Here is a 27,450-nt window from a genome sequence, read left to right as displayed (position 1 = left end):
TTCTCATAAACAAACTATGGAAATTCAACCTAGATGGAGCTACTACAAGGTGGGTCCACTCCCAGAGAGTAGTTATCAGTGGTTCACAGTCATGCTGGATGGGGATATCAGGTGGGGTTCCACAGGGATCAGTTCTGGGTCCGGTCCTGTTCAATATCTTCATCAGTGATTTAGATAATGGCATAGAGAGTACACTTGTAAAGTTTGTGGATGATACCATGCTGGGAGGGGTTGCAAGTGATTTGGAGGATAGGATTATAATTTAAAATGATCTGGACAAACTGGAGAAATTGTCCAAGGTAAATAGGATGAAATTCAATAAGGACAAATGCAAAATATTCCTCTTGGGAAGGAATAATCGGTTGCACACATACAAAATGGGAAAGGACTGCTTAGGAAGAAGTACTGCGGAAAGAGATCTGGGGGTCATAGTGGATCACAAGCTAAATATGCAAAAAAAAGCAAATATTCTGGGATGTATTAGCAGGAGTGTTGTAAGCAAGACACGAGCAGTAATTCTTCTGCTCTACTCTGCACTGATTAGGCCTCAATTGGAGTATTGTGTCCAGTTCTGAGCCCCACATTTCAGGAAGGATGTGGAAAAATTGGAGAAAGCCCAGAAAAGAGCAACAAAAAAGATAAAGGTCTAGAAAACATGACCTATGAAGGAAGATTGAAAAAATTGTGTTTGTTTGATCTGGAGAAGAGAAGACTGAGAGGGGACATGATAACAATTTTCAAGTACATAAAAGGTTGTTGCAAGGAGGAGGGAGAAAAAAAAATCTTCTTAACCTCTGAGGATAGTACAGGAACCAATGGGCTTAAATTAGAGCAAGGGAGGTTTAGGTTGAACATTAGGAAAAAGTTTCTAACTGTCTAAGTGGTTAAGCACTGGAATAAATTGCCTAGAGAGGTTGTGGAATCTCCATCATTGGAGATTTTTAAGGGCAGGTTAGACAAACACCTGTCAGGGATGGTCTAGATAATACTTAGTCCTGCCATGAGTGCAGGGGATGGGATTGGATGACATCTCAAGGTCCCCTCCAGTCCTATGATTCAATGATTCTATGACTGTGGCAAGAAAATGACAGATTAAATTCAATGTTAACAAATGCAAAGTAATGCACACTGCAAAACGTAATCCCAACTATACATACAAAATGATGAGGTCTAAATTACTGTTACCATTAAAAAAAAAATCTTAAAGTCATTGTGGAGAGTTCTCTGAAAACATCTGCTCAATGTGCAGCAGGAGACAAAAAAGCTAACAGAATGTTAGGAACCATTAGGAAAAGGGTAGATAATAAAATAGAAAATATCTTAATGCCATTATATAAATCCATAATACACCCACAACTTGAATACTGTGTGCAGTTCTGGTCACCCTATCTCAAAGAAAATATATTAGAATGGGGAAAAGTACAGAGAAGGGCAACAAAAATTATTAGGAGTGTGGAACAATTTCCACATGAGGAGAGATTCAAAAGACTAGAGCTGTTGAGCTTTGAAAAGAGATGAATGAGGAAGGGGGTATGATAGAGGTCTATAAAATCATTAATGGTGTGGAGAAATGAATAGGGAAATATTATTTACCCCTTCAGAGAACACAAGAATCAGGGGTCACCCAATGAAATTAATAGGCAGCAGGTTTAAAACAAAAGGAAGTGCTTCTTCACACAACACACACCTTGTGGAACTTGTTGCCGGGGATGTTGTGAAGGTCAGAAGTATAATCGAGTTTAAAAAAGAACTAGCTAAATTCAGGGAGGATAGGTCCATCAATGGCTATTAGTCAAGATGGTCAGGGATGCAACCCCATACTCTGGGTGTCCCAAAGCTTCTGACTCTGCCCTGTTCTGTTCATTACCTCTTAAGCATCTGGCACCGACCGCTGACAGGATACTGGGCTAGATGGGCCGTTGGTCTGACACAGTATGGCCAATCTTATGTTCTTATGTTCAAATACAGAGGTAAAATAACTTCTCTACTCCTACTCGAGATTCCCCTGTTTATTCATCCCAGGATCGCATTAGCTTTCTGGGCCACAGCATCACACTGGGAGCTCATGTTCAACTGATTTATTCATCACAACCCTGAAATCTTTTTTAGAGTCACTGCTTCCTAGGACAGATTTTCCCATCCTGTAAGTATGGCCTATTCTCTTTGTTCCTTGATGTATTCATTTACATTTAGCTGTATTAAAGCACATATTAGTTGCTTGTGCCCAGTTTACCCAGTGACCAGATCTTATCATATCTCACCTTTGTTTAAATTCACCTGAGTTAGCCCAGCTTGCGATTGGTGAGAGCCATAACCACCGGCCTATAGCCTGATCCTTGCCCTCTGTATATCTGGCCCAATTAACTTTTAATTTTTTATACACCGTGGAACACCTTCAGCAGAACAGATTGAAGACACCCTGCCTGGAATACCTCATAGCCCAGTGCCTAGGGCCCTCTCCCACTCGACCAGAGACTTCCTTTTCTACAGTGTGGAGAAGGGGGTATCAAACACAGGCTTCCTAAATCCTAAGTGAGAGCTTTAACTGTTGAGCTAAACACCTTTGTCCTGGGTCTGAGGTGTAAACCTGGATGCCTAGATTGAGGCAACTCCTCACCCTGCTCACCAGCAGGTTTTTAGATGCCCAGAGAACTTTACCAGTGGAAATTTAGGCACCTAGGCCCAGATGTTTAAAGGTATTTAGGTGCCTAATGGGATTTTCAAATGCACTTGGTAGCCTAATACCCATTGAAATCAATGAATTTTACACACGTAGAGACTTTTGAATATCCCACCAGGTGCCTACATACATTTAACAATCTGGCCCCAATGGACTGTAGCCATCTACGGGGTAAGGCAGCAGCTGAGCGGGGATTTTGTGATTTCCAGTGGGGCAAAAATACTGGACTGAGCTGCCTAAAATGGCATTTAAGGGCCTAAGACCCTTTGTGAGTCAAGGCCTTAAGAACATAAGATTGACCATACTGGGTCAGACCAATGGTCCATCTAGCTCAGTCTCCTTTCTTCCAACTGTGGCCCATGCCAGGTGTTTCAAAGGGAATGAACAGAACAGGCAATCATGAGTTGATCCATTCCCTGTCATCCACTCCCAGCTTCTTAGTCAGTACAAAAACCAGAGAGGGCTTAAAATAAACATAAGCAGTAGGTCTGTTGAAAAAGAAGCTGCCAATAAAGTAGAGCCCCATGAACCTGCATTGTAAACATTGTAATTACATGGTGATGGTGAAGAAAGGGAAGGATCTTGTTATTTTCCTGAGCTGCCACATGTGTCCTACAGAGTAATAAATAAAACCAGTCTCCATGTATCTTCTGTTTCTCCTTCCATAACCATTGCCCATTTGTCTTCCCTCTGCAGTGTACATCTACAGAAGATATGTCCAACCAAACCACCGTGACAGAGTTCCTTCTCCTGGGATTCTCTGACGTGCGGGAACAGCAGATTTTACACTTCCTGGTGTTTCTAGTGATTTACCTGGCAGCCCTGGTGGGGAATCTTGTCATCATCACCGTCATAGCCCTCGACCAGCACCTTCACTCCCCCATGTACTTTTTCCTGGGCAACTTATCCTTCCTAGACCTCTGCTACATCTCAGTCACGGTCCCCAAGTCCATGGCTGACTCACTAACCAACAATAGACTCATCTCTTTCTCTGGATGTGTCACCCAAATCTTTCTGGTTATAACTTTTGCAGGAGCAGAGCTGGCCTTTCTCACAGTGATGGCATATGACCGCTACATTGCAATCTGCCGCCCTCTGCATTACAAAGTGACTATGAACAGAGGTGCATGTGCCCAGTTGGCAGTGAGTTCATGGATCAGTGGCATGATCTGCTCTGTATTACAAACAGCTAATACCTTTAGGTTACATTTCTGCGGGTCCAATGTTATTGCTCAGTTTTTCTGTGATATCCCACAGTTGCTAAAGATCTCTTGCTCTGATACACATGCTAATGTAATTGTCTTGATTGCCCTTGTGTCCCTTGTCGATGTGGTCTGCTTTGTATTGATAATTGTGTCCTACATTCACATCTTCTCCACGGTGATGAGAATCCCCTCTGAGCTGGGCAGGTACAAAGCCTTCTCCACCTGCATCCCACACCTGGTTGTTTTTTGTTTATTTATCGGTACAGCATCATTTACGTACATGAGGCCCAGGTCGATGTCTTCAACATCTCTAGACCTGATGGCTGCTGTGTTTTATTGTGTGGTGCCACCACTAATGAATCCAATCATTTACAGTCTAAGAAACAAAGAGATAAAAGGGTCTCTATGGAAAATTATAGGGAGTATATTTTTTCTCAAGAGAAATGAACTCCTCACACTGAACTCTTAATGTCCACCTGGAATAAAGAATTCCCATGTTGCACCTTATATAATAGCTCAGACTGACTTTGTTTGAGGACCAGCCTATGTTCATGTTAGGATCAGAACCTGACATTTTGCATTTTCTGATTTTGGCTGAAATTTTTTAAAATCTGAAAGAAATATGGTGAAAAAAATTAAAGCATCTAAGTTCCTCATGAGCCAAAGTCCCATTTTCAAACAAGACTCAGGCACTTCTGAAAATTTTACTCTTAGTTTCTCAAATCCTGATGAGTTTTCAATGGAATGTGAAGGAGTCCGGTGGCACCTTAAACACTAACAGATTTATTTGGGCATAAGTTTTCGTGGGTAAAAAACCCACTTCTTCAGATGCATGGAGTTAACATTACAGATGCAGGCATTATTATACTGACACATGAAGAGAAGGAAGTTACTTCACAAGTGGAGAACCAGTGTTGACAGGGCCAATTTGATCAGAGTGGATGTGGTCCATTCCCAATAATTGATGAGGAGGTGTCAATTCCAGGAGAGGCAAAGCTGCTTTTGTAGTGAGCCAGTCACTCTCAGTCCCTATTCAAGCCCAAATTAATGGTGTTAAATTTGCAAATGAATTTTAGTTCTGCAGTTTCTTTTTGAAGTTTGTTTCTGAAGTTTTTTTGTTCAAGTATGGCTACTTTTAAATCTGTTATAGAATGTTCAGGAAGATCCTACTGGCTTTTGTATGTTGCCATTCCTGATGTCCGATTTGTGTCCATTAGAATGTGGGAATCTAACTATATTTTGGCCCGTTTGAAAATCCCAGGAAGAGCTAATTGCGATTTTTCCATTTTCTAGTTTGAAATATCCACCTAAAATGAACTTTTTTATTTCCAAATGCCATTTCCAAATTAAAAATAAATGTTTTGGGGTGGTTTTTTTTTTTCATTTCAAAATGCTAATTCCAAATTTTTAGAAATTGAAATATTTTGAATGGGAATTTTGACTTAAAATGTCATTTTAATGTTATTTTAAATCAAACCGCCAATTCATAATGATTATTTTCATTGTTGTTTTGTAGCCGTGTTGGTCCCAGGAACGTCAACACATTTTATTTTCGTAAAAAAAAAAAAAAAGAAAACAAATTAGTATTTTTGGTTTTGACACTTCCCAATCAAATTTTTAAGAACTTTTCATTCAGTGAAAATTTTTGATGTTTCTATTTTCACCCCATCTAAGGGTATGTCTACACTACTAAATTAGGTTGATTTTATAGAAGTCGATCTTTTAGAAATTGATTTTATATAGTTGATTGTGTGTGTCCCCACTAAGCGCATTAAGTTGGCAGAGTGCATGCACAGTACCGAGGCTAGTGTCAACCTTCGGAGCATTGTACTGTGGGTAGCTATCCCACAGATCCCGCAGTCCCCGCCGCCCATTGGAATTCTGCGTTGAGCTCCCAATGCCTAACGGGGCAAAAAACATTGCCACAGGTGGTTCTGAGTACATGTTGTCAGGCCCCCCTCCCTCCCTCCGTGAAACCAACGGCAAAAAATCGTTTCTCACCTTTTTTCCTGGGTTACCCATGCAGACAACAATCCACGGCAAGCATGGAGCCCGCTCAGCTCACTGTCACCGTACGTCTCCTGGGTGCTGCTGACAGATGCAGAACTGTATTGCTACACAGCAGCAGCAACAACAGCTCCTTGCCTTTGCAAGTTAGCAAAGACGGTTAGCAGTCGTACTGCACCTTCTGCCGCTGTCTCCTGGTTGCTCCCGGCCGACCTCGGTAAGGTCAGTCAGGGGCGCCTGGGCAGACATGGGTGCTCCCGGCTGACCTCGGTGAGGTCTGTTGGGGGCACCTAGGGAAAAATGGGAATAACTCCAGGTCATTCTCTTCTTTAAGTTTCATCTAATGGAGATTCAGTCCTGCCTGGAATATCATGCCAGCTGGAGGCTTCTAACTCAGGAGGCTTTCCCAGCCGGCAGCACCGCAGGGTCTCACCTACCCCAGCCTACCCCTTGCTTCCATGGCTCATGAAGCCTGGCCAGTAGTAAGGAGCAGATCAACTATAGGCTGAACAAGTGCAGAATGGTGGTAGAATGTGCCTTTGGACGTTTAAAAGCTCTCTGGCGCTGTTTGCTGACTAGGCTGTTTGCGATTAGATTTGAAGAGCACAGCAAGGCGCGCTGTGCATCACAGAGACTTTGAAAATCAGTTCCATGACTGGCCAGGCTTCGGTGTGACAGTTGTAGTCTTTCTCCTTGATGAAAACCCACCCCCTTTGTTGCTTTTAATTCCCTGTAAGCCAACCCTGTAAGCCATGTCGTGAGTTGCCCCTCCCTCCTTGAGAGCAATGGCAGACAATCGTTTCACACCTTTTTTCCATAGATGACATACCACGGCAATCATGGAGCCCGCTCCCATCACCGCGGCAGTTATGAGCACTGTAAACACCACACACATTATCCTGCACTATATGCAGCTCCAGAAACTTCAAAAGCAGGCAAGGAGGCAACGGCAGCACGGTGACGAGAGTGATGAGGACATGGACACAGAAGTCTCTCAAAGCACGTGCTCTGGCAATTTGGATATCATGGTGGTAATGGGGCAGGTTCATGCCTTGGAACGCCAATTCTGGGCCCTGGAAACAAGCACAGACTGGTGAGACCGCATAGTGTTACAGGTCTGGGATGATTCCCAGCGGCTGCGAAACTTTTGCATGCATAAGGGCATTTTCATGGAACTTTGTGACTTGCTTTCCCCCACCCTGAATCACAAGAATACCAAAATGAGAGCAGCCCTCACTGTTCACAAGTGAGTGGTGATATCCCTCTGGAAGCTTGCAATGCCAGACAGCTACTGGTCAGACAGGAATCAATTTGGAGTGGGCAAATCTACTGTGAGGGCTGCTGTGATTCAAGTAGACAACGCAATCAAAGAGCTGCTGATATAAAGGGTAGTGACTCTGGGAAATGTGCAGGTCATAGTGGATGGCTTTGCTGTAATGGGATTCCCTAAGTGTGGTGGGGCAATAGACGGAACCCATATCCCTATCTTGGGACCGGACCACCAAGATAGCCAGTACATAAACCGCAAGGGGTACTTTTCAATGGTGCTGCAAGCACTGGTGGATCACAAGGGACGTTTCACCAACATCAGCGTGGGATGGCTGGGAAAGGTACATGATGCTTGCATCTTTAGGAACTCTGTTCTGTGTGAATGGCTGCAGCAAGGGACTTACTTTCCAGACCAGAAAATAACTGTTGGGGATGTTGAAATGCCTATAGTTATCCTTGGGGATTCAGCCTACCCCTTAACGCCATGGCTCATGAAGGGATACACAGGCACCCCGGACAGTAGTCAGGAGCTGTTCAACTATATGCTGAGCAAGTGCAGAATGGTGGTAGAATGTGCATTTGGATGTTTAAAAGCATGCTGGCGCAGTTTACTGACTCAGTTAGACCTCAGCGAAACCAATATTCCTATCGTTATTACTGCTTGCTGTGTGCTCCACAATATATATGAGAGTAAGGGGGAGACGTTTATGGCAGGGTGGGAGGTTGAGGCAAATCGCCTGGCCGCTGATTACGCGGAGCCAGACACCAGGGCGGTTAGAGGACCACAGCAGGGCTCACTGAGCATCAGAGAAGCTTTGAAAGCCAGTTTCATGACTGGCCAGGCTACGGTGTCTGTTTGTTTCTCCTTGATTAAAACCTGCCCCCTTGTTTCATTCTACTTCCCTGTAAGCCAACCGCCCTCCCCTCCCCCCTCTGATCGCCGCTTGCAGAGGCAATAAAGTCATTGTTGTTTCAAATTCATGCATTCTTTATTAATTCATCACACAAATAGGGGGATAACTGCCAAGGTAGCCCAGGAGGGGTGCGGGAGGAGGGAAGCACCGGATAGGGTGGCGGAGGAGGGGAGAATGGAAGGACAAGGCCACACTGCACTTCAAAACTTATTGAATGCCAGCTTTCTGTTGCTTGGGCAGTCCTCTGGGGTGGAGTGGTTGGGTGGCCGGAGGCCCCCCCACCGCGTTCTTGGGTGTCTGGGTGAGGAAGCAAACATGGTAAGCCACAGTATTTTGGCTTCTTTGACCTTCATAACTTGTGGGGATGGTTTCAAACAGCAGCACTCTCATTTCCCATACCAAGTACCCATTGGGTTGGCCATTTAAAATGGCTTGACCATTTAAAAGAAGGGGCTGCGGTTTTTGGGTTAACATGCAGCACAAATCCAACTAAAATCCCCCACATACACCCAATTCTCTGGGATGATCGCTTCACCCCTCCCCCCACCACATGGCTAACAGCCCAGAAGGAATGACCACCTCTGAATGTCCCCTTAATAAAATTCCCCTATTTCAACCAGGTGACCCTGGGAGTACATCCAGGAGAGCTTCACTGAGATGTCCCTGGAGGATTTCCGCTCCATCCCCAGTACTTTTCCAGTAGCTGTACTGGCCACCAATGCATCCCAAGTCTTCAGGGCAAATTAATCATTAAACATGCTTGCTTTTAAACCATGTATTATATTTACAAAGGTACACTCACCAGAGGTCCCTTCTCCGTCTTAAAGGTCTGGGAGCCCACCTTGGGTGGGTTGGGAGGGTACTGGCTCCAGGGTGATAAACAGTTCCTGGCTGTCAGAGAAAATGGTTTCTCCACATGCTTGCTGTGCGCTATCTTCAACCTCCTCATCATCATCTTCCTCATCCCCCAAATCTGCATTCCTGTTGCGTGAGAATCCATTGTCAGAGTCCACGCACAGGGGTGGGGTAGTTGTAGGGGCACCCCCTAGAATGGCATGCAACTCATCATAGAAGCGGCATGTCTGAGGATCTGACCCGAAGCGGCGGTTTGCCTCTCTAGTTCTTTGGTAGGCTTGCCTGAGCTCCTTAAGTTTCACGCAGCACTGCTGCAGGTCCCTGTTACAGCCTCTGTCCTTCATGCCCTTGGAGATTTTTTCAAATATTTCGGCATTTCATCTTTTGGAACGGAGTTTTGATAGCACGGATTCATCTCCCCATACAGTGATCAGATCCTGTACCTCCCGTTCAGTCCACGCTGGAGCTCTTTTGCGATACTGGGACTCCATGGTCACCTGTGCTGATGAGCTCTGCATGGTCACCTGTGCCGATCAGCTCGCCATGCTTGCCAAACAGGAAATGAAATTCAAAAGTTCGCGGGGCTTTTCCGGTCTACCTGGCCAGTGCATCTGAGTTGAGAGTGCTGTCCAGAGTGGTCACAATGGAGCACTCTGGGATAGCTCCTGGAGGCCAATACCGTTGAATTGCGTCCACACTACCCAAATTTGACCCAGCAAGGCCGATTTTAGCGCTAATGCCCTTTAAGTCAACAAAAATGGCTTCATTGTCTGGACGGGTGCAGGGTTAAATTGATCTAACACTGCTAAATTCGACCTAAACTCATAGTGGTAGACCAGGGCTAAGATGAAAACAAACATCAAAATACCAGAATTTCTCACAGAAGTTTCTGTTTTACAACCAGCTGTAAACCCCGGGCTTTTACACTAACAACATTTTCACTTTGACTTTACAAGGAGCAGGCTACTGCCCTCTCCACACCTCAGGAGAAAGGACTGAAGAGGGAAAAGGGGCCCGTGGGGAGAACCTGGCTGAGGCCTGCACCTCGCCTTATTTACAGCCCAGCTCCAGCTCCTCCTCACCCCCCACAGGGGAGGTAGGTGCTTTTCTACAGATCTCCCCAGTCTATCCATTGAGCAATGAGTCTCTTTTGACTAGGGCTGGGCAGAAAATGTGTTTATTTTCTTTAGAAAATTTTGACTTTATGACAAACAACCCCTCCCCACAACTTTCAACTGAAAATGTAAATTTCTATTTGGAAATACCACTGCCGTGTCTCATGGGAGTTGCAGTTCGTGTGCCTCAAACTCCCCCTCTCTATGGGACAGGTTCCCTGGCTGGAAAACATCTGCACCAAGGGATTCCTTCTTCCTAAGCCACTGTGGTGCATCATGGGAGTCCCACAGCTGCAATGCAACATGGGGGGATGTAGTCTGGCTAGAGATTCCAGCCCATAACGGAGAATGTGACCACAAGGCAACCAAACTACAGCTCCCATGAGACACTGAGGTGGCATTTCCAAGTAGACAGATTCACTTTTCACCTGAAAGTTTCAAGATTTCAGACAAAAAAATATTGGAGTTTGGGGTGTTGGTTTTCCAGAGATAGCAGGCATTTTTTACAAAAAACATCCATGTGGTTGAAAACTGAATTTTCCATAAAAAAACAGATTTGAAAAATTTTTTTAAACCAGTTTCACTTGTGACTGCAGCACAGAGAGACATTGAGCAGAAGATTTGGTGCTCCATTTTCTGCCCTTAGCCAGAATAACCTTGGGAACAGAGCTGGTGCAAATACTAGGCAACCTAGGCACCTAGGGCACCAAGCTTTTGGGGGGCAGCATTTTCGCGCCCTCAGCAGTATTTCGGTGGCGACTTCTCCTTCCGTCTTCGGTCCGCGGGCGGCGGTATTCGGTGGCAGCTCCTCCCCTACGGCATCAGGGTTTTTTTTTTTTTCCCTCTTCATCGCCTAGGGCGGCAAAAAAGCTTGTGACGGTACTGCATGGTAAGGTATTAGTCCTCTCCCTCACCCATGCAGCCAGAGGAGATTGGGGATTGTGAAAACAAAACTCACTAGTTTGTTCTCTTGCTGATGATCAGACAGGAGCCATGGACATCGGAGAATTGATTCTCCTGTCACCCACAAAAGGGGTTCCTGCAGGGCAGGACTGGCACACATTGGCAAGGAGCAGGAGGATGTGGAGGAAGTGTATCTAGCCACAATCTCTGCTTCTACGTGTTCTTTTGAAAAATAGACTTCAGGCTGAGGTTTTCAAAGGAGCCTAAGGCCTGGTCTACACTACAATTTTAGGTTGAATTTAGCAGCATTACCTCGATTTAAGCCTGGACCTGTCCACACGATGAAGCCCTTTTTTTCGACTGAAAGGGGTCTTTAAATCAATTTCTTTAATCCACCTACGACGAGCGGATTAGTGCTGAAACCGGCCTTTCTGGGTCGGATTTGGGGTAGTGGGGATGCAATTCGATGGTATTGGCCTCCGGGAGCTATCCCAGAGTGCTCCATTGTGACCACTCTGGACAGCGCTCTCAACTCAGATGCACTGGCCAGATAGACAGGAAAAGGCCCACGGAATTTTGAATTTCCTGTTTGCCCAGCGTGGTGGAGAGCCCAGGTGAACACGCAGAGCTCATCAGCACAGGTAACCATGATGGAGTCCCAGGATCGCAAAAGAGCTCCAACATGGACCGAACGGGAGGCACGGGATCTGCTCGCCTTATGGGGAGATGAATCAGTGCTACCTGAACTCCGTAGCAGTAAACGGAATGCCAAAACATTAGAAAAAATCTCAAAGGGCATGAAGGACAGAGGCCATAACAGGGAGGCACAGCAGTGCCGCGTGAAAATTAAGGAGCTAAGGCAAGCCTACCACAAAGCCAGAGAGGCAAACGGAAGGTCTGGGGCAGAGCCGCAAACATGCCACTTCTACGCTGAGCTGCATGCCATGCTGGGGGTGCAGCCACCACTACCCCAACCCTGTGCTTTGACTCCGTCAATGGAGAATCACGAAACACGGAAGCGGGTTTTGGGGATGAGGAAGATGATGATGAAGACATTGAAGATAGCTCACAGCAAGGAACAGAGAAACCGGTTTCCCCAACAGCCAGGATATGTTTTTCACCCTGAACCTGGAACCAGTAACCCCCGAACCCACCCAAGGCGTGCTCCCAGACCCTGAGGGCACACAAGGCACCTCTGGTGAGCGTACCTTTGTAAACATTACACATGGTTTAAAAGCAAGAGTGTTTAATGATTAATTTGCCTGGCATTTGTGGACAGTACAGCTACTGGAAAAGTCTGTTAATGTGTATGGGGACGGAGCGGAAATCCTCCAGGGACATCTCCAGAAAGCTTTCCTTGATGTACTCCCAAAGGCTTTGCAAAAGGTTTTTGGGGAGAACTGCCTTATTCCGTCCTCCATGGTAGGACACTTTACCACGCCAGGCCAGTAGCACGTAGTCTGGAATCATTGCATAACAAAGCATTGCAGTGTATGGTCCCAGTGTTTGCTGGCATGCAGACAACAACATCCATTCCTTATCTCTCTTTGTTATCCTCAGGAGAATGATATCATTCATGGTCACCTGGTTGAAATAAGGTGATTTTATTAAGGGGACATTCAGAGGTGCCCGTTCCTGCTCTGCTGAACAGAAATGTTCCCCACTGTTAGTGATCATCCCAGAGAATTGGGTGTGGGGGGGAGAGGAAGGGGGTTAGATGGGTTTGTGCTGCATGTTAACCCAGAAACCGCAGCCCCTCCTTTTAAATTGCAAACCCATTTTAAATGGCCAACCCAACGGCCGCTTGATATGGGAAAGGAGGGCACTGCTGTTTGAAACCATTCCCACACGTTATGAAGGTTAAAAAAGCCAAAAGACTGTGGCTTACCATGGCTGCCTGCAAGTCGATTTCTGTTGCCTGGCACTGCGTGAGTGATCTCTCACACCAAACTGGCAGGCCCTCAATATAAGAGGCAAAATGCGACCTTGTAACAAAAGCGCATGTGCTGTGTAATGTGAACAGCAAGATTTAACGTGAAAGAGTGTACCCATTGTTCTCTAAAATGTGTCTTTTTACTTACCATCTCTCCCTTCTCCTCCACCAGCTGCAAATGTTTCTCCTTCGCAGAGGCTAGTGAAGATTAGAAGGCAAAAAAGGCGCACTCGGGATGACATGTTCTCGGCACTCCAGATTTTCTCCCACGCTGACAGAGCACAGCAGAATGCGTGGAGGCAGTCAATGTCAGAGTGCAAAAAAGCACAATATGAACGAGAGGAGAGGTGGCGGGCTGAATCGCGGGCTGAAGAGAGCAAGTGGTGGGCTGAAGAGGATAGGTGGTGTCAGCTTGCGACAGAAGGCAAGAGTCGATGCTCCGGCTGCTGGAGCATCAAACTGATATGCTCCAGTGTATGGTTGAGCTGCAGGAAAGGCAGCAGGAGCGGAGACTGCCACTACAGCACCTGTGTAACAAACAGCCCTCCTCCCCAAGTTCCATAGCCTCCTCACCCAGACGCCCAAGAACGTGGTGGGGCGGCCTCCGGCCACGCAGCCACTCCACCCCAGAGGATTGCCCAAGCAACAGAAGGCTGGCCTTCAATAAGTTTTAAAGTTTTAAAGTGCAGTGTGTCATAGAATCATAGAACCATAGAATATCAGGGTTGGAAGGGACCTCAAGAGGTCATCTAGTCCAACCCCCTGCTCAAAGCAGGACCAATTTCCAACTAAATCATCCCAGCCAGGGCTTTGTCAAGCTGGGCCTTAAAAACCTCCAAGGAAGGAGACTCCACCACCTCCCTAGGTAACACATTCCAGTGCTTCACCACCCTCCTAGTGAAATAGTGTTTCCTAATATCCAACCTGGACCTCCCCCACTGCAACTTGAGACCATTGCTCCTTGTTCTGTCATCTGCCACCACTGAGAACAGCTGAGCTCCATCCTCTTTGGAACTCCCCCTCAGGTAGTTGAAAGCAGCTATCAAATCCCCCCTCATTCTTCTCTTCTGGAGACTAAACAATCCCAGTTCCCTCAGCCTCTCCTCATAAGTCAACATCCCCAACGGTTATTTTCTGGTCTGGAAAGTAAGTCCCTTGCTGCAGCCATTCACACAGAACAGAGTTCCTAAAGATGCAAGCATCATGTACCTTTCCCAGCCATCCCACACTGATGTTGGTGAAACATCCCTTGTGATCCACCAGTGCTTGCAGGACCATTGAAAAGTACCCCTTGCGGTTTATGTACTGGCTATCTTGGTGGTCCGGTCCCAAGATAGGGATATGGGTTCCGTCTATCGCCCCACCACAGTTAGGGAATCCCATTGCAGCAAAGCCATCCACTATGACCTCCACGTTTCCCAGAGCCACTACCCTTGATACCAGCAGCTCTTTGATTGCATTGTCTACTTGGACAATCCCTCACAGTAGATTTACCGACTCCAAATTGATTCCCGACTGACCGGTAGCTGTCTGCATTGCAAGCTTCCACGAGGCTATCGCCACTCACTTCTCAACTGCGAGGTCTGCTCTCATCTCGGTATTCTGGTGCTTCAGGGCAGGGGAAAGCAAGTCACAAAGTTCCATGAAAGTGCCCTTATGCATGCGAAAGTTTCGCAGCTACTGGTAATCGTCCCACACTGCAACACTATGTGGTCCCACCAGTCTGTGTTTGTTTCCCTGGCCCAGAATCGGCGTTCCACGGCATGAACCTGCCCCATTAACACCGTGATTTGAAAATTGCTGGGGCCCGTATTTTGTGAGAGGTCTATGTCCATGTCTATTTCCTCATCACTCTTGTCGTCGCTCTGCCGTCGCCTCCTCGCCTGGTTTTGCCTTGGCAGGTTCTGGTCCTGCATATACTCCAGGATAATGCGTGTGGTGTTTAAAGTGCTCATAATTGCCGCGGTGATCTGAGCGGGCTCCATGATCCCAGTGCTATGGCGTCTGGGCTGAAAAGAGGCGCGAAATGATTGTCTGCAGCTGCTTTCAAGGCAGGGAGGGAGGGAGGGTGGAGCCTGACGACATGTACCCATCAACAGAATCACCTGTTTTTGCCCCATCAGGCTTTGGGATCTCAACCCAGAATTCCAATGGGTGGCAGAGACTGCGGGAACTATGGGATAGCTATCACAGTGCAACGCTCCGGAAGTCGACGCTAGCCTCGGTACTGTGGATGCAGGCCACCGACTTAATGCACTTAGAGCATTTTGTGTGGGGACACACACAATTGACCTTATAAAAATGATTTCTAAACAACCGACTTCTATAAATTCGACCTAATTTCATATTGTAGACATACCCTAAGGGATTTCAGTGTTTCAGTGGGAGTTGTGCACTCCTGATTCCTTTAGGCACCTTTGAAAATTACAGCTCTCTGCCTCCTGGGCTGCTGATCTGGCTGTTTGACGAAGAAGGAAAACAGAACAGGCAGGGGAGGGGGCATGGAAGAAAGCCCTTTGTCCTCAAAAGCAGGTCATTCAGTCTTATCAGTGTATAGTCTGCACCCAATAAAATGTCTTGTTTCAGCCCTGAGTTTACAACATGCTGCATACAATTTCCTCCATAAGCCCACAGAGACAAATCCATTCCTGATGTAACTCCCTGGAATCCAGTGGACTCTCACCAGGTGAATTTGGCGCAATCTCAAGTGTTTTTCTACTGAATCCTCTGCAATGCCGACTGAGGATAATCACAGCTCTGTGCTCCCAGTGGGCGCTGTGCCCGGGGAATTCCCCACATGGCCTGCGTGCTCTACTTCCTATTGACACCTGAATCCCTGGGCTGACGTTACAGCCTTTACACACTCTGCAGATTTTAAACACAGGGACATGAATTGGAAGCGATTGTGCCTGATAAAGTGTCCTGAGGAACGATGGCACGTCCTCATATAAACCTCCACTGGATAATGCAGGAGATGAGGAGTCAAATGTGGAAAAGTGTCTAAAGTTTTAGGTATTTAGACACCTAAATATTCAGCTAGGTTCCTACTGGGGTCCTCAGATGTGCCTAACTCCCATTGATTTCATGATTTCCACTCATCTCAGCTATCACTAATTATTTCCAACTGGGCAGTCTTCTGAAGGACCAGTCAGACAGCTCGGACCTGTGATGCCATCTGGACAGTGCAAAGGGGAGTTCAGTCTCCAGAATACATTCATGACCTGCATCTCCACAGAGATTGTACCAATCAGCAATGGGGACATTGTCTGCCTATCCAGCTAGTGGTGGGTTTTGTAGTGACAGGCCAGATCTATGACCTCAGATCCAAAAGCTCTTCTCTTGAACGTTGAGGAATTTGGGATCCCAGCACGGATTAGAGTCTTGGTTTGGGCCCATCTCTACTTTTCTGTCATATGGATGCATTCTTGCTCAGGGGAATATTTCTTCTCTCAGCTCGAGTAAGCCTAGATGCTATACCCCAGCAATGTCCCAATCTTTTTCCCACTAGAGTCCATAAGCTCTCCGTGAGTTCTGGGTACAGCTGGTTGGGAATTCTCCACTGGAACGATTTTCTAATGTAAAATTCCCTTCACAAAATCAAAATTTTCCATGAGAATATTGAGGTGTTCACTGATCCCTCTGTGCTGAAGGATCCTGCAAGAACTCTATTTCATTCTGTGTCCACTTCCAGCTGTCTAAGCATAACAACAAGAGCTTCTCAATATGCCTCTTCTCCCCAGAATCTCTATGTGGAAAGTTCAGCCCTTATGGCTGCAGTCCCCAATACCCTCAAAAATTTCAAAATTGGAAAATACAATTGATTTTCCATCATGAAAATTGCAATTATGGCTCCCTGCCTGCCTGCCTGGAAGGCACTTGCCGATGTTCACGTTTACCCTTTAGCCAGAAAGTGCAATTAGCAAGAGCCTTCCAGTTGGGCTGCTGGAGAACTCAGAAATGGCCAAACATTTCATTCTGATCAAAACTAATGCTAGTCAGAACCCAGAATTCCTCTTCCATGGTAATTTCCAGTTTCCTCATTATTATTATTATTACTCTGAATCAGAACAAAATATAAATAAACATTTCAGAACATCTTCCAGAACAAAATTCTGAAATTTCATAGAGAAAAAATAGAAAAGACAGCCAGCCAGCCTGCCTTGTTTCCTTTAATAGTTTTAATGGAATCAACACGTTCCTATGGAACTGTTCTGCTAGAAAATTTTCAATCAGTTCTAGTTCCAATGTTTCAAAATGAAATATTTCATTTCAAAATTTCAATTCAAAATGAAAACTGTTCAGTTTCAAGTGACATTTCGACTAGGTTCTAGTGCCAGCAATACACTTCTTAATTGTGGGACCTTGTACAAGCCACTTCCCCTTCCTGTGCCTCAGTTTCCCCATCTTGAAATGGAGACAATGACACCAACTGAAATTTGTTGGGAAATGGAATTTCCATTCCATGCAAACTCCAGAAATGTCCTTTCATCCCTAGTTTTTCTCCGACACTAGTCAGAACCAAACATTAACATTTACTGATTTTTTTATAAAATATTTCATTTCAGAATCATCAGAATTACCTTATTGAAACAAAATGTTTTTATAAGATTCAAATGTCTCTTGTTGCCTTTATCATTATATTACATTATGTTATACATTATAGTATAATATATACAATATACATAAATTATAATATAACTTAAAATTCAAATGATAAATTTAAATTGAAACATTTTGACCAAATTGAAACAAATTGTTTTGCTAATTTCCCTTAAAAAATCAATATGTTCCTGTCAAGGCTGCTTCCCCACTTTGAACCTTAGGGTACAAATGTGGGGGCCTGCATGAAAACTTCTAAGCTTAACTACCAGCTTAGATCTGGTCTGCTGCCACCACTCCCAAAGCTAATTCCCTTCCCTGGGTAGCCTTGAGAGACTCTTCATCAATTCCCTGGTGAATACAGATCCAAACCCCTTGGATCTTAAAACAAGGAGAAATTAACCATCCCCTCCTTTCTCCCACCAACTCCTGGTGGATCAAGATCCAACCCCCTTGGATCTAAAAACAAGGAAGAATCAATCAGGTTCTTAAAAAGAAGGCTTTTAATGAAAGAAAAAGGTAAAAATCATCTCTGTAAAATCAGGATGGAAACTAACTTTACAGGGTCATCAAATTTAACGAGCCCAGAGGAAACCCCTCTAGCCTTAGGTTCAAAGTTACAGCAAACAGAGATAAACACTCTAGTAAAAAGGTACATTTACAAGTTGAGAAAACAAACATAAAAACTAACACGCCTTGCCTGGCTGTTTACTTACAAGTTTGAAATATGAGAGACTTGTTCAGAAAGATTTGGAGAACCTGGATTGATGTCTGGTCCCTCTCAGTCCCAAGAGCGAACAACCCCCAAAACAAAGAGGACAAACAAAAGCCTTCCCCACACCAAGATTTGAAAGTATCTTGTCCCCTTATTGGTCCTTTGGGTCAGATGTCAGCCAGGTTACCTGAGCTTCTTAACCCTTTACAGGTAAAAGGATTTTGGAGTCTCTGGCCAGGAGGGATTTTATAGTATTGTACACAGGAGGGCTGTTACCCTTCCCTTTATAGTTATGACGGTTCCCAAGAAAAGTGTCTATTTCATTGAATTTGCAGTTTCCAAGTGAACAGAGTTCCACTGAAAAGTTTTCAAAAAGCTGCAATATTAACCTGCTTTGAAAAGTGCTTTCAGATCTATGTGTGTATGTATGTAAAATTTATGACCCTTTGATTTAGAATTTTGCACCTGACATCAAAATGGGGGGACACGAGGAGGAGTTTCTTAAGGCTGCATATGCTTTTTACAGTTATCTGCCAATCATAGAAGGAGGTCACTAGAGTAAGGGCCTAAGTGAATTCCGTGGGATTTAGGGTGAAAAGTTTCAAAAGTGTGTAAGTGACGTAGGAGCCTAGGTCCTCTTGAAAGTTGGTGGGGCTCTGAAATCACTTAGGGCCAGTTTTTTAAATCTATTTAGGTGCCCAGGGCCACATTTTTAAAGATATTTAGACACCTCATGGGATTTTGAAAAACATCTAGTCTCCTAAAACTAAAACTTATTTCAATAGATGTTAGGCAACAAGGTGCTTTTGAAAATTCCACCACATGTCTAAATACCTTTAAAAATCTGGGGTTTTGACACTTTTGAAAATGTTGCCCAGGCACCTAAGGGTTAGTTTTCCAAAGCTATTTAAGTGTCTAAGACACCTAAAACATAGGCATCTAGGGCAGATTTTTAAATGTATTTAGGTGCCTAACTCCCACTGGGAATTTCAAAAGCACCTAAGCAGGTTAGCTGCCTACCTCCAATAGATGTCAATAAGAGTTAGTCACCTAACTTGCTTAGTCAGGTTTGAAAATCCCACCAGGCAGTTAGGTGCCTAAATATCTTTGCAAATCTGGCCCTAACTGCATTAGGCATCTTTGAAAATGCTAGCCAAACTTCTTCTCATCCTGCAGGGGATTTTGTGCCCTGTAGGTGAACTCCTTTGAATATAACTTTAGAAATATATATACACTCCCTTCCTATGGTACAGGTGACGTATAAGGCCCAAGCAATGGACTAGGGATAGCAGCATCTGGAGCTTGCTCTAACTATAGATCACTGAAATCAGCTATCAGTATTCTGACTGCTCCAGGGAGAATTGTTAGAAGGATGTTCAGAGATGAGGTTGCTACATGAAAGACAGCCTTCGCTCAGAGCTATAGATGGGTGTGGGGAAAAGGGGGCGGCTGCTTAATTTGTTTAGCAACCAGCAGTGGATTGTTCTGAGAGCAAACATGAATTTACAGCTACAGGGATTCACCTTGACAATTTCTAGCAGGTGATATGACAGCGCAAACAGTTTTGTTGTATTATTGGCATTATTTTTACATTATTAGACTTCTTATATAAATAGACAAATCAATAATATAGCCAATCTTTTCCCTTTTTTTAGTTATATAAAGGTACAGATCACCAATAATTTAATCCATTTCCTTTTGGTTTCTTCCTCCTTCTAGCATTATGCTGTAATTTATGAAGAAGAATGGTCAGAAACTTAAAGCACCGGCAGAAGATAAATACAAGTTTTTGCTCCTACCTACATAAGAATCTCTTTGCTAGAAAAGATCAATCCATCTATCTATAGTGCCTAGTCTTTTATACCTGTGTCAGCACTCTGGTCCTAGACCCTTACAATACCATCTATGCTAGCAGGAAAGAAGTGCCTTTGCTTGTTTTGTATGTTGTTAACAGAAGAAACAATATTATTGAACTGAGGTCAGTCTGTAGGGTACGAGGAAGCTGAATGTTCCTTTTTTGTACCTGATCCTCAATGGGCTATCTACTATAATACCCCATCTCCAATGGACTTCATTGCCATGCACTTCAGAATTGAGCCTCTGTAAACTTTTATACACCAGTGATAACAAGAATAGGAGCTCTGAAGTAGAAAAGATGCTAGCAGCATTTTAATCACCCATGCCACCTAGAGTTGTTGTGATCAGGGTTGTTAAAACGCTGGCAGCTGGCCTGAACAAGTGCTTTCAGCATGGCTGACACTGGTGGAACTGAATCAATGCTGGGGAAAAATCTAATGTAGATTAAGAAGAAAAATCTAATGTAGATTTATGTAGATGCAGTCCCAAATTGGAGCTGTCCAGAACATTTTTGTTTGTTTGTTTTTAATTCCCTGTGAAAAATGTGGATTAAAAATTAAAAACCAAACTTTTTTGAAACTGAAAATGTTTTTTCTTTTGGCTGAAAACTGCTAAAAAACAAAAATTGTTCAGCTGAGAACTGATTTTTTTTTCAGAAAAGTCAAAACAATTCAAGGAAAGCAGACACTTTCCTTTAAAATTTGTGTTTAATCAAAAACCCATTTTAAAAAAAGGTTTTGTTGCAACTACTACAAATTCTCCTTCCTGCACAGTGTAACACCATGGGGGAAATTTATTTGTTACTAGAGCTGGCCAAAATTTTTTGAACAAATAGTTTATTCACCAAAAACAGCAGGTTTGGGTGGATGGAAACAATGCATGAGTATGTGTCCAGTTCCCCCAAAAGCTTTAACTGAAGCAAAGAAATCAAAATGTTTTAATAATGTCAAAATGAAACATTTTGTTTCTTCCCCCAAAATTTGACAAATGCCAAAGCATTCACAAAAAGGTGGAGGAGGAGCAGGTGGTCATGGTGGAGTTGCCTCCCTTATAAGAACAACAGGAGTCTGGTGGCACCTTAAAACTAACAGATTTATTTGGGCATAAGCGGGGCTGGCTCCAGGGTTTTGGCTGCCTCAAGCAGCCAAAACAAAAAACAAACAAACAAAAAAAAGCCGTGATCGCGATCTGCGGCGGCGATTTGGCAGGAGGTCCTTCGCTCCCAGGCAGAGTGAGGGACCATCCACCGAATTGCTGCCGAATACCTGGACGTGCCGCCCCTCTCCGGAGCGGCCGCCCCAAGCACCTGCTTGAGAAACTGGTGCCTGGAGCCTGCCCTGGGCATAAGCTTTCATGGGTAAAAACCTCACTTCTTCACATGCATAGAGTGAAAGTTACAGATGCAGGCATTATATACTGACACATGGAGAGCAGGGAGTTACTTCGCAAGTGGAGAACCAGCGTTGACAGGGCCAATGATAAGCTTTAGCCCAGTTGTTAGGGCACACTTCTACAATGTGGGAGACCACAGTACAGATCTTGTTTCCTCATCGGGCAGAGGGGGGAATTTTACCCATGTCTCCCACAGCCCGGATGAGCGTCCTAACCACTGAGCTAAACGTTCAAGGGACATGGTGCCTCCTTTAGCCATTTTGTGAATTTAGTCCTCCTTCTCCTTGCTTTTGTCAAAATTCCTGAAATTCAAAACATTTTTGGGGGGGTGAAAATTGAAAAAAATGTTTTATTTTCTTTCAATTCTTTTTTTTCCTGTTCACCAATTCTTTTAAAAAATCATTTCTCATTTAACCTGAAATGATTTTTTAAATGATTTTTCAAAATTGCCAATGGAATGAAAAATCCATTATTCAACCAGATCTATTTGTTACTTCAGTTGATGTTTAGCATTCAACCTGTTACTCACAAAATCCTTTAATCATGCACGGTGTTCATTTGATTTCAAAAGAACTATTAGAGTGAATTGGGTTTAGCAAGATCAGACACGATGATATGAAAAATGAGAGTTGGTAGCCCTTGTGATTTTTGGGCAGTTCTAAAACATCTCTAAGGGTTTTACAGACCTTTTTTTGCATTTTAATATTGTGACAGGGTCAGACCAGACGGCTACAGGAGAGGGCAGGAAGGAAGGTACATTAGCCTCAGCCCGTTGGGATCTGGAAGTGGGCAGGCTTTAAAAGATCTTCCCCAGCCTAAGGGGCAGGGCCGGGTCTAGCTTTTTTGCCGCCCCAAGCAAAACAAAAAAAACAAAACAAAAAGAGGGGGGCGGTATCTCAAATAACTACAGGGGAACAACTAAAGCTATAACAGAGACAGGAGTGAGGTCACAGGGCTAAACGAAGGGAACCGGATGAGGACACCGAGCAGAGAACCCCGGACAGTGCCCACTGCTCCTTGAAGGCATAAAGGGAGCCAGTGGATGCCATCCAGAGGAACTCTGCCTGGATGCGTGAGACCAGGGAGGAGCGGAAATAGGCCCCACTATTGCAGAGTGTCCCCTCGTCCAGAATCTTCCTCCTGGTGTTGTAGATGGCTACTTTGGCCCGTGCCAGGAAGAGGTTGACAAGGAGGTCTCACAACTTAGTGTGGCCACGGATAGGGTGTGCAAATATACACAAGTGTGGGGAGAAGTGCAGCCAGAACCCCAGCAGGAGGTTCTGGAGGAGCCGGAATAGGGGCTGCAACCTGGTGCACTCCAGATATATGTGCGCCAGGGTCTCCTTCATGCCGCAAAAGGGGCAGGTGTCTGAGATGGGGGTGAACTGCGCCAAGAACATGCCTTTGCTCAGGGCTCCATGAAGGAGCCACCAACTGACATCCCCAGCAGCCTTTGGGACCAGGGTGGAGTATAGGCTGGCCCACTGGGGTTCCTCACGCTCCAGAGGTGGTAGGAGGTCCTGCCACTTCGTGACAGGGTGGGACATGACGGGCAGGACATGAAGGGTGTGGAGCACGAGCATGTACAGATGTTTCCTTGGCACGGTCCAGTAACGAGCCAGCTTCAATTTGTGCAGCCGGCCCACAGTGAAGGGGTGGGATGACCGGGTGAGTCCCTGGGGCAGAGGCCTGATGAAAAGTTCCGGAGGGCCTGGAGGGACAATTAGTAATAGTATTTATGTATATCTGAGCTGTGATTTCATGCCCTATCCAAGATCACAGCCTTATTGTGCTCAGCAGGGCTTGCACACACAAAATGAGATGATCCTGACTCAATGGCATTGACATTCTAAAGACATAAAGGAAACAAAAAGTGGGAAGAGAATCCAAGGCACAGAGAAGTGAGGTAATTTCCCCAGGCCACACAGTAGAGACATGGCAGAGTGAGGTCACAAATCTACATCTCCAGTGCCCGGTCCACCAGACCTTGCAGCCTCAGGCTGGGAAGGAAGGAGAACAGAGCTGCTATACTATCTAAATGCAGTTGCATGGCTGAATTGGATCATTGATGAGAACTTAGCATGTATACTGTACTGGATGATTGATATGCAGTGAGAAAGAAGTAGCTACATTGTAGAAAAGGGAAAAGAAGTTAGTAGAACCTCTGGGGCTGAAAGGAGCAGCCATGCTATATAAAGACCTGTAGGTGGCTGCAGAAAACAAGGGATACAAAAGGAGCAACTACAGGGCTAGATTCTCAGTTCTAGTAAACTGATGTAGCTCTGTTAATTTCAATGGGGCCACACCCATTTCCCGCAGCTGGGAATCTGGGCCATTGACTCCAGTGGGGCTATAGCTGATTCCCAGCATCTGGGTCTGCCCCATTGATCCAATGGAGCTACATCAATTTACATCAGAGGAGAATGTGGCCCACTGACTCCACTGGAGCTATGTCAATTTAAACCAGATGGCAATCCGCTCCACTATTTTACACTACTGGAGAATGTAGCCCAGAATGCTTGAGTTGGGAACAAAAGGAAAGGTTGATAAATGGGCTGTGAAACTGCAAAGTGATCACTCGGGCAGAGAATATTGGCCACTAGATGTCAGCAGCTTATACCTAATCTGAAAGAGATTTGCCACAACCACTAGATGGCAGCATTGTGTCAAGAATGAGTCATGGACAACTAGTTCTTGAAATAAAGGATGACTATTGGCAAAGGGCTGTGCATTATGACGGCCCATTATCCCTCAGAAAGGTAAACTATGCTTCATCTCGCTATGAATCATTTTCCCCCAGAGACTCATGAGGCTGTTTCACTAAATACAATTACATTTGGGAAAAAAACAACTCAAGTCACAATGGGCATTGCCAAGAGCAGAGCTTTGGAGACACAAAATTGTCCATAATGGTAATGGGTTGAGTTTAAAAGTTTGGGACCCATTTGTATTTATGAAAATCTTTGAACTGGACAGGGAATAACCATCTCCCACAATAAAAAAGATGTAGATAAACTTATTGTTCCCTCAAGACACCGATATAATTCAGGTCAGTGTGGGACAGCTTTCCTCAGAAAATTTACTGATGGAAATGCTTCCTTCTGGGAACCAGATGTGGACAATATACTGTGATGCATAAATGCAATGGTTATATAGACTATGCCAGAATATGTATATTAATTGATGTGTGTACACATACAAATGTGCATGTGTATCCCTCTGCACAAACCACTGTTCTCTTCTGCCTGGTTTCAGACATTCTGAAATTTGCTCCTTTTTACACTATGTAGAACAGGTTTTCTTCAGCTCACGCAATAACCAGTACTTCCAAAGCCACAATAGTGTTGGCATCTGACAACCAGGAAGGCTGGGATTTCCAAAAGAAGCAAAGGGAAATAAGCACCCAAATCACAGTTGGATGTGGGTGGGTGCCTAACTCCCTTAATCTCCTTTGAAAATCTCAGCCAGACTTCATATTTGGTCAAGGATTAGTTCCAATATTAGAGCCTCAGCTATGCAGTGTAATGATATTTCAGACTGAGAAAAGGGACTCAGTTCAAACACGTCTTCACAGCTGCTTTATCCTCCCTCCAACCTTGAATACTTGGTTATGCACAATTTTTTTTCTGAGTGTTCTGCTTTTTCGGGAGGGGCTCTCTGCAGATAAAGTTGGGGGAACTATGGGAGAGGAGCATTTCATTTTGGAACCATGCCAAAAGTCTTCAAACACAGTTTGAAGGGCCCCAATGATAGAAGTCCCTTCTCAAACTTCCTGCCTCTAACTTCACAGGAATTTTTTCAGGCCCAGTGTTGTGAAATCCTGAGTGACACTGGGGAAGAAGAAAGGCCCAGTCAATGAGATCATTAATAAATCCAGTTAAGATTGCAGGTGATCTTCATAATTCTGTTGAGATCTGTTGAAGTTATTCAAAGTGACCTAAAGAAATTAGGCACTGATCTGCCAATGGGAGTTGGGTGCCAAACTTCCATAGTTTGTTCTGAAAATGGCAGCCTAAATCATGCCTACATTCTGCAGCACAACTTTTCTGAAGACCCCCTTCACCTCTTTGTTCCTCAGACTGTAGATGATAGGGTTGAAAGTTTATGCTAGGCCCCCTTTTCCCTGTGTTCATATTGTTAAGGACTCAGCTCCTTCCCAGGGGTACATTTGCTTGGCTCAGAGCCCCAAATGCTCTAGCAAAAGTCCCTGTGTCTATTGCAAACACTAAGGCTTCTTTGATTTGTTAGAAGACATGCTGGCCAGACCATATGGATCATGATTTCTAGGTTTAATTCCTGGGTCTGCTGCAGACCCACTGGATGAAATTGGCCCCATTCACTTCTCTCAGAGTGCTTCACTCTGTGCATTGTCCTGTTATAAGAAGTACTGATGAGAGAAATCTGGGGCACTAAACCTTCCATCTCCTAAGCCTACATCACGGGACGGTCCTCTACTTTCCAGACATTTCCTAACTGAACAACGCCTAAAGCAATCGCTCAAGCCCCCAATCTCCTCCCTTTGAAGTCAAGGAGTATTAGGCCAATCTCATCTTTCATGACTTGAAATTGTTCCCCGGGATCCTTGTTGTTAGGACCTGCAGTAGTTTCCTGATAGGTGACACTATCATATGGCTGTGCCAACAGTGAAGCTGCTTATGGGCTAGAGACACCTCTGCCTACTCTCTGGTCTCTCTGAAAGCACCCACCTCAGGTGTTGAGCCTCTTGGCCTCATCAGTCTCAGGGAAGAATATCACACTCCTTCCACTCTCAGACCAGGACCTAGGTACTCTATCCCGCATATATCCCACATACCAATTGCTTATCACCCTGCAGCTCCAACTGGGCTTCAGGCACCAGTGACCAGTGACATTGACCAACAAAGTATGTTTTAAGCAATTGGAACAAACATTTTAAAATAGATTTCAAAGCAACAAACAGCCTACACACATCTAATCAAGGGGCTTCAGCTGGTTGCCTGCAGGTGTCAGGTAGGACTTTTTTCCCCAATGCACAGTTGGTTTGATGGATTCTGTTTCTCCCCTCCCCTTCATTTGAAGCATCAGATTTTGGCCTCAGCTGGAGCTGGGGCACTGGATGGGGTGGGCCACTGCTTTGAGGTGGCCCAGAGAATCCTTTTTTCTAGATGCCTGGCTGGTGCGTCTGGCTCACATGCTCCAAGCAATATTTATCACCTGATTTGGGATGGAGAAGGAATTTCCCTAGCTCAGATTCTCAGGGACCTTGGAGATTTTGCAGACAGCCCTGTTGCCTTTCCTTTTGCCTTTTTAATGCAGTTGTGATTTCTAGTCCCTTCTCCAGAAATTAGCCCCTTCCGCTTGTCATCAATGCATTGCTCTTTGTGGCGTTGCAAGAGCTGCTAATGTGGCCACCCCAGTGCATTTGCAGCTGACAGAGTAAACACAGGGTAGCGTTTTCCCTGCTGCGGTCTCCGAGGGCTGGTTTAACTCCCAGCACTCTACATCTGCAAGTGTAGCCATGCCCTTAATTGGTGCAACCATCTGTGTTTGATTTTCCCCACACAGATGCCTTTGTTCCAGGTAGCTCCTAGTTAACAATAAGAAAGATCTAACCCACAACACTAAGATTGTAGCGCAAGGATTTATTTTTCTGAAAAATATCCTCCCTACCACTTACCCCAGGGAACAATTTATATCCTTGGCCCTCAGGCTCTAATAATTGTGGAACCACAGCATAGAACAAGGCAGCCAGCAGGGCCGGATACAATGAGGCTATTGAGCTGGGCTCCATGTGGGTGTACATCATGGGGCTCAAACTGGGATGCTGGTGTCAAGAGTCAGCATCTTCCTCACCGTTCAAGAGAGAGATAATGAAGTCCTGGGTTCTAGGTCCATAACCTGTCTCCATGGAAGAGAAGACCAATTTCTAAGCTCCTCCCCATTGACAATTCTGTGGCTCCCTAGTTCCCACCACTGCAATTTCTGAAAGGAGCCATAGACAGACAAAACCTTCATTGCAAGTGAAAC

General features: G+C 44.9%; 2 protein-coding genes across 2 annotated transcripts in view; one reads left to right on the top strand and one right to left on the bottom strand.

Moving 5' to 3' along the window:
• The window catches only part of LOC135974464 (maestro heat-like repeat-containing protein family member 1), a 936,803-nt gene that overhangs the window by 807,256 nt on the left and 102,097 nt on the right, over nucleotides 1-27,450 (bottom strand). The gene's annotated exons all lie outside the window — the stretch shown is intronic.
• On the top strand, nucleotides 3,395-4,354 carry LOC101939882 (olfactory receptor 14A16-like). Its single transcript, XM_005310289.3, has one exon. It carries the CDS (start codon nucleotides 3,395-3,397, stop codon nucleotides 4,352-4,354), a length of 960 nt encoding a protein of 319 aa, XP_005310346.2.

Source organism: Chrysemys picta, chromosome 12 (assembly GCF_011386835.1).
Source record: "Chrysemys picta bellii isolate R12L10 chromosome 12, ASM1138683v2, whole genome shotgun sequence".
Taxonomy (NCBI): Eukaryota; Metazoa; Chordata; order Testudines; family Emydidae; genus Chrysemys; species Chrysemys picta.
The sequence above is the reverse complement of the archived record's forward strand: the minus strand, read 5'-3'. Positions and strand labels throughout refer to the sequence as shown.

Excerpts from the sequence above, each read along its gene's own strand:
- LOC101939882 (XM_005310289.3), top strand. The coding sequence starts at position 3,395 with ATGTCCAACCAAACCACCGTGACAGAGTTCCTTCTCCTGGGATTCTCT.